A 7,868-nucleotide genomic window follows, 5' to 3' on the forward strand; every position below is an offset into this window, starting at 1 on the left:
ACTTTTCATCTGTAGGCATTGACAAATCTTCATTGCAGGACTCACTTTTGTCATCATCTATGACAACTATATTTTTTGGCATCTCCTTGAACTGATACACAAGCCTCTGTCCCTCAACTTTTGCAAGGATTCCTCTTTGATAGTAATATCTGCAAGAAAAATACAATTAGGTAGTAACCAACATAGTGACAGATAATAAAGAAAATGTCATTCTATGCTAACAAGAAAATCTGAAGTAACCACAGTAAAGCCTACAATGCGAGAAGGTACAGAAAGAAGCTGGCACAGCATACTAGCAAAGTATCTGAAGGATCTAGCTGAAAAAATGAAATCCAACCTTTTAAATATGTCCTTCAGGAATTAAACTGCAAATTAATGGCCAACATAAGAAGCAATAGGAACTGCAAGACTCTCAAGCTTTTTAAACAGCTAAGCCAGCAAGAGGGAAAAGCTTTTACAATTTCAGAACTGTTATACTTCTATAGGCAAAATTATGAACCATATTTAAAATTATGGTTGATAACTGAAGGATATATGGGTTTTTACCTCAGAGCTCTTCCCATAGTCTCATAGTTCATGTCAGGTTTGTTTTTGTGTTTTCCCCATAGTTTGGAGACAGCTTTTGAGTCCACAAGTTTAAAGATTCCCTTCTCTCGCTGAGTCCATTTAATGTATCGAGGACAAGTATTTTTGTCCTGGAGAAGGTCCAGAAGAAACTCCCATAAGTACGTTGTATTTCCTATAATCAGAAAGCATTTAATATTAGAAACCCACTTTTAAAGGTAACAGGAAGTCCTCCATACATAGGTAATTCTGAATGACCTGCATTACAAGCAAACGCCACACAGAGCATGGTATCTAACGTAATCTGCACATGTTCATTCATTCTGTTTAGTAAAGCTTCCATAAATATTTACATTCTGAAAGGAACTAGTCCAAGCTATCTGCTAAATAGCACAGGAGCCTCTTCAATCCATCGCCCATTCTCAGTTCTTGCAAAAAAAAGTGTGGGAGGGCATTCCAAGTCCCTACAACCTACATCTGTTCAGCAGAGACAGGATGAGAAATCAATTTTCTTCTCGTATTTGCTTAACCAGGGAGTGGAAATGCCAGTGCATTTTATGATGCTGAAGGACAGGAGGATATATATAAGTAATTTTTAAAAGGCATGCAATCTTCAATAACAAATCACCTCAACTGTGGTTAAATTTGTAACATAACCTCCTGTCCAGGATGTGGGGCTCTCATACTGATCAGTGACAGCCCCGTGTTTTGACCCTTCCCAAATACATGCTGCTGAGTGACCAACATCCTTCTAGGTGCAAAGCCAGTCCAGCTTCTTGCTAAAAGTATTCATACATCAGAAATCCCATGCACCTTTCTGTAACTAAGGGGATATAGAACGAAGTCAGCCTACAAGAGAAGAATTTAAGGTATTTCACAGGTAGTCAAGAGGTGTACTATTTCCACTGGAGGAGCCCCAAGATATGGTTTATGATGGTGACTATCAGGATGGCATAAAATAACATGGGGGTTCTCTGGACTCTGACTACACCTTTACATCTAGGAAAAGGGGAAGAGAAGCAGAAGAAAAAAAACTTATCAGATTCCAATTTGTACAATTGGAGAAGACTCCTCAGGTTATCTAAGAAGGGAGAACTAAGGTAGAGCTACAAGAATAATAACCGCACAACAGTAATACAAATTCTTCACTTGATCACTCTTTCAGGGGGGCACATGGGCCAAATATGTTAATTTTTTTTCTTTTTGTGAGAAAGGTCATTAATTCCTGAGATTTAACAGCACAGCACTTATTATGCCACACTGAAGACAATTAAAATACATTAAGGCAGGTTAAAGACCACTGTTGCAGACTGCAAGAAGTCAGCAATCTTTGAAAAACCTCAAAGGGTAAAAAGAATTATAGTTTCCATCTTCTAGAAAATGACCTCATGGACAGAGAATAAATGCATTTTACCACATGCTCCAATAAAAGCCAGTACTGACTCAAGAGCTACCAAATTCCAGCTTCCACTAGATTTCAGTAGTGCTGACTCAGCAGTTTGGTTCCCCCCCCCCCATACTCTATATTGACCTAAACACCACCTTTTTTCCACAGGACTATGCAATACCTGTACTACTCAGAAGCCATCTACTATTGCCACTAAGACCCAGTGACACTTCAGGCAGGCTGCTGTGTCAACTATAGCTGCTACGCATTTAACACAAAAAGCTTATTTTAGACATGTTTAATACAAATTTGAACCATTTTTTAAACCCTTTCTCCTTAGAATCAGTCTTTCCTTACACTATGAATCCAAGCCTACAGAATCCTGAGGAAGAGAAAGGCACGGCTGTAAAATGTGTTATCTGAGCAGGTTTACATACATGTCACTCTTAAGCATCCATAAATTTAGCCTAGGAGACAAACATGTGTTGCACCTTGCTAGAAAGACAGAAGCTTTATTTAATACCATACAGGTCCACAACTACACCCAAATCCAAAGACAGCAACAGTGGCCAGTGCAGAGAAGTTTAATTACTGCTTGCACTGGTCTTCATGAGCTAACATCTGCACGCCTCAGTCCCATTCTCCTTGGCCTACTGACAAATGTGATGACTCAGGAGCTGTGCCCAGATAAGGACTTATGTCAACAGTGGAGATCCAGCTTTCAAACAAATCCCAAAGTAACAGTGAAGCTGACCACTGCACACAAAAAACACTGTCACTGAAAGTCACTAAACTTTGTTTCTCCTAGCCGTAGCAACCTCTCCAAACAACTTTCACTGCAGTAAGCAGGAAAGAGATCCACATTTTTCACCTATAATCATGGAAAGAGTTAACATACTGTCCTCCAGTTCAAAGGTAACCTGTGAGCAAATGCCCTAGTCTGTCGCCCTGAAGAGCAGGGGTTTGGAGACCCAGAAAAGAGAAACACTGAGAAATTATGACTCTCCTGCACAAAATCCCTCACTCAACCAGTGAAGAAACCTACCGTCACTTGTTTTTCCCCTTGAGCCAAACTGCATCTACTAGTCAAGCAATATTCCCACTGACATTTGTGAATCAACTAAGAAAACGTATTTTCAGCCATCACCATTACAAATGTCTGTAAGCTGCTTCTACTTGAGAACAAGCCTTTCAGCAGTAGCTTAACAAACTATATGTCTAGCAGTAAGTTTAACACACATGACAGAAGAAAGCATGAGCCAATAAACAGAAAGCAAATGAAAAATCAGAAAGCCTATTAAATGCAGACTGTATTACAGGGAACTTCTAGAGCAGTTCCACACACGCCTATGCTAGATCTTGTACAAACAAATTCAAAGATATCAAATAAAATTAAAACTCTAATGAAGTCAGGAAAAACTCATCTCCCAAACATTTTAAGATCTCTACTTTTCCTGTGACAGATACAACACATATATACTGCATAATTTTAAAGACTCGATAAATGGAAAAATGTACCTTTGCCTTCTCTAGGTTTCTTCTTTATACCTAGATCTGGAGAGCCATCAGATATAGCTGATTGTTGGGTCTTTGGCTTACGGCCAGCTGCACACGAAATATGGGGAAAAAAAATATTAATCATATGCAGAATAAAGGTATTTTATAGTTTGGCTTTGCTGAAAGCAGCAGTTAATGCATTTATTTTCCCCTGCCATTTCCTTGTTACAGGTATGGCTAAATTAAAACTCTTATATTATTACTACTGCACACATCCAGTTTAATTCATCATTTGGTGACTTACTTCCTAGGCAGATTTAACTCAATTTCAGATGAGTTAATGGCAGGTGAGGTAAGCACCAAAAGTAGGTATAAAGTAGAACTTCAATGTATTTCCATTCTTTTAGCCCAGTGTCTGTTTTACTCTGAAATGTATTATTTCTTCTTCTGTGTTGTTTTTGGTATTCTACTACATGTGTTGATCAAAGCAACAGTTTTCCTAAGAAATTTTACTATTCAAATAATAAACTTTCGTTTCCACGTTGCACCTATCCATTAAAAGCTACACATAAAAGCTTCCATTGAGCATGCGAGTGGTGCTGCACAGGATTCACATACAGCAGAGCACTAAGGCGGCTACAAAGAGCTACCTTCTTGTGCCAGGGAAACTCTCCCAGCAAGACCTGCAGCTTCTTCATCCTTTTGCACTTCAGTGACCTTATTACTCAAGGTAAACAGGCCCAAGCAAGGAAGAGGATCAGACCCCACAGCAGCAGGCTGTAACAGTCTGTGCTTTTGCCTTCAGTGAAAGGCAAGCAGCAATGATTAACTCTCCTACTTCATGCACAAGAGCGTTAATTTTCGCTGATGAACAATGTTCTTCACTGAACACTGAATTTCAACAGGCATTAATTATGAAGATAGAAGTTATGGCTCTGTAACTATGGCTGAATGACCTTACACACTTAAAAGAAGGGATTTAGACTCTGTAATACAAAAAAATATTTACAAAATAACCTTCATAAAATTTCAGAACTTCCTGAGCATAGCCCTATAACGTAATCTGCTCAGTAATGACCATTCAAACAGACAGTGAAGTATAAAGAAATAGTTTAAATCTGGTGTACAGCTACAGAAAAGCTTTAATCATAGTTTTCTTGCTTATGTAATTTACAGTAGTTACAGTTACCTGTTGTGTGTGTTTTTATTCAATCTAAAACTCATAGCTATTAGATTTGTATCAATTTCTCACTACATTGCATTTTTTCCCCTCTAAACTGTAAGTAAATACTCCATCTCAGCGTCTCTGGAAGGTCTAACAAAACAACATTCCTATAGTTACATGAATTGTATTGGTTCCTGTAAGACCAGAAAGAAACCTCACCAGGTGCCAACCTCTCATTTGGTAGCTGAATGCTTAGAACTCAAACACTGTTCAGAACAGTTTCTCCTCCAAGGCACACCAATCGGACAAATAAGATACTTCTCTCATGTGGAAGATCTTGTACTGATTTTGTAAACCGATTTATGGTTTTTTAAGCTAGTATTTACCCTGCCATTTCACTGGAACATTCCCGAGTCCACCTGTTCTCCAAATATATCCATACTTCAGACACTAAGGGTTACCCACACAAGTCCTCTTTGAATCTTTCTCTACCTTTCCTCAACCCCGCAAACTGTGCTTAAAAAAACACAACAACAAAGACATCATTTTCCTTCATAGCTTGGCGAAGCCCATTCTCTTGCTACTTTTTTCTCATTGCAGACTCAGTTTCTAAGAACTCACATTTCAGACTCCAATCAGTCTGATTATACAAGCAGAGAAATCAGGTCATCCAGCCTATCTCCACCAGTATGAGCTGCACCATCACACATCAGAAATCAATTTTGAGATTGCTGCTATGAAGAGCCATCCATACCTTTTTTCTTTTTCATTGGTTCATGAATATCAGGGGAAGTTGGAACGGGAGATGCGTCCATTGGTTCAGATTCCTCCGTTGATACCTCCACCACAGTTTCCGTGATCACATCAGGTCTCATGGCCGCATGGATAAATTCTGGGGTTGACACACAAGGAGGGACAAAAACTTCCACTATGAGGGAAGGGGGAAAAAAAAGACTATCTGATGAAGTTTCTACCTGATTATTTTAATGTATCTTACATTAAATTATTTTAAACAAAGCATATGCAATAGTACACCAAGATTCTGTTCCAACAACCTGTCATCTAGAGAATCAATCCAATTCCCAAAAACACGTACACTTGTCAGTATTGCTAGGCATAAGACAAGTATATCATACCAATATTCTTTAGAAATAAACTCAATTTTAAATTAAACAAACTGGACCTTAATCTTTGATCCTTATTCCAATCTCCATTTCCTATTTTGTAACTTTTGGGTTTCAGTTTAACCATTATTTCATCAAACATGTATTAAGTAACTTCAGAAGGAACATCAAGCTAAAGCAATCATCAAGACTTGTGTTTTTAAACTGGTATCACTTTGCAACACAGGGTATTCAGATATTCTTTCTAAAATAGAAAATCAGATACATTTCCCTTAAAATAAGTCTCTATCTTAGCAATTTAAAATATCAAATTCATAGAACCACAGAATGCTTGAAGTTGGAAGGGACCTCTGGAGGGCACCTGGTCCAACCCCCTGCTGAAGCAGGGCCACCTAGAACCGGCTGCCCAGGACCACATCCACACAGATTTTAAACATCTCCAAGGATGGAGATCCCACAACCTCTCCGGGCAACCTGTGCCAGTGCTCAGTCACCCACACAGTGAAAAGTTCATTTTAAATGCGTAGCTATACAAGGATCTCTACCCAACAACCTCTCTCAGATAACTGATTTCATCTATAACTATGCTTGTTACAAGATGGAGAAATCACATAAAAACTCCAACAGATCAATAGCTTTGAAAAAGCAAGCAAATATTTTAAACAGCATACAGTTCTCCACAGAAGCAGGTTTGCCAATTTGCTCGTTTTACTAACAGTGGAAGGAGCAATGGCTCATTGAGCAGAAACTGTGACTGACATACCAGGACTCCTGGCATCTCTCAGGCAGGTAGGAGACTCCATATGAAGCAAGGCCTCTGCAGCTTCAATTGTCTTATCCGTGCAGTGTACATTACTTCCATGAACTGATGCTTCCACTGTAGAAGGATAAAAATATTGAGAGATTACTTATAAAAGTCCACATGTATCACTGTACAACTGCACTACTCAATACCAAGATCCCCAAACAGTCAGGTGTCTTCACACCTGTGATACCTTCACAGAATCACTTAGGTTGTAGAGGACCTTTAAGATCACCGAGTCCAACCGTAAACCTAGCACTGCCAAGTCCACCGCTAAACCATGTCCCTCAGTGCCTCATCTATACATCTTTTAAACACCTCCAGGGACTGTGACTCCACCACTACCCTGGGCAGCCTATTCCGCTGCTTGATAAATCCCTTCAGTGATGGAATTTTTCCTAATATCCAATCTCAACTTCCCCTGCCACAACATAAGGCTGTTTCATTTCGTCCTATCACTTGTTACTTGGGAAAAGAGACTGACACCTGCCTTGCTACAACCTTCTTTCAGGTAGCTGTAGAGAGCAATAAGGTCTCCCTTCAGCCTCCTTCCTGTCAACAGAAACGTTTAGAGAAGACGCGAGACAACCAGAACCAACACTGTCACTCCTTAGATTAGACTTCTGATTCACAGCCAAGCTCCTCATTTTTATGAGGTGTTCACAAGCTTACAGAGCAGACTTCTGGGATGTGTTTTCTGCCTTCAAGTTAAACAGAACAAACCAGATGGTAAAGAGGATGGTTACAAACTAACACAGCAGAAGCAGGGAAGTAGTGCCATCTCCAGCTATTATCCCACTAAAATCTAAATGTCACCCCTCTTCTGATTTTCAGTCTATTTGGATAAATATATATAAAAACACAAGATTAGTTTGCAAAACAGACACATCCAGTTTTGTTTTCTGACATTAAAAATATCCATGAGTTGGGTTTAGCAGGCTTGGTTGTTAAAAAACAAAACACAAAGCAACAGTATGCAAAGGGTTTTTTTAAGTAATAGCTACAGGAAGAAAGTAAAAATCTCTTTTTTTCAAGTTCTGAAAGTTTATGAAAACTAAGTAATAAAAAATAATTTAACGTAACTTCAAGAGAGCACATCTAAATTTTGATACAGTGCAGAACCCAGCAACTTGATTACAGCAGCAATGCTAAAAAACACCCCAACTTATCAATTAAAACTACAATTCTATTCATGGCCAACTCCATATTCCTCACCCTTGCAAAGGTTTTTAAAAGCGGCGACCGCAGAAAACACCTGTTGCACATCATCTACACTCTCCTAAGGTACGCCGGCTCTCTCCAGTTGCCCTTTCCATTTATGGCCATCTG

The 7,868-nt window shown here is 39.1% G+C and overlaps 1 protein-coding gene across 1 annotated transcript in view; it reads right to left on the reverse strand.

Moving 5' to 3' along the window:
* The window catches only part of ELF2 (E74-like factor 2 (ets domain transcription factor)), a gene marked incomplete at its 5' end in the record, with an annotated part of 8,940 nt that extends 2,326 nt beyond the window's left edge, over positions 1-6,614 (reverse strand). The window contains 5 exon segments of the mRNA XM_010076410.1: positions 1-149; positions 547-739; positions 3,470-3,556; positions 5,368-5,541; positions 6,501-6,614. The exon segment at positions 1-149 is cut by the window's left edge and continues 19 nt beyond it. Coding sequence (XP_010074712.1) covers positions 1-149; positions 547-739; positions 3,470-3,556; positions 5,368-5,541; positions 6,501-6,614 — 717 coding nt within the window.
* Between the last annotated feature and the right edge of the window lie 1,254 nt (positions 6,615-7,868).

This window comes from Pterocles gutturalis, unplaced genomic scaffold (genome assembly GCF_000699245.1).
Source record: "Pterocles gutturalis isolate BGI_N339 unplaced genomic scaffold, ASM69924v1 scaffold29458, whole genome shotgun sequence".
NCBI classification, from domain to species: Eukaryota; Metazoa; Chordata; class Aves; order Pterocliformes; family Pteroclidae; genus Pterocles; species Pterocles gutturalis.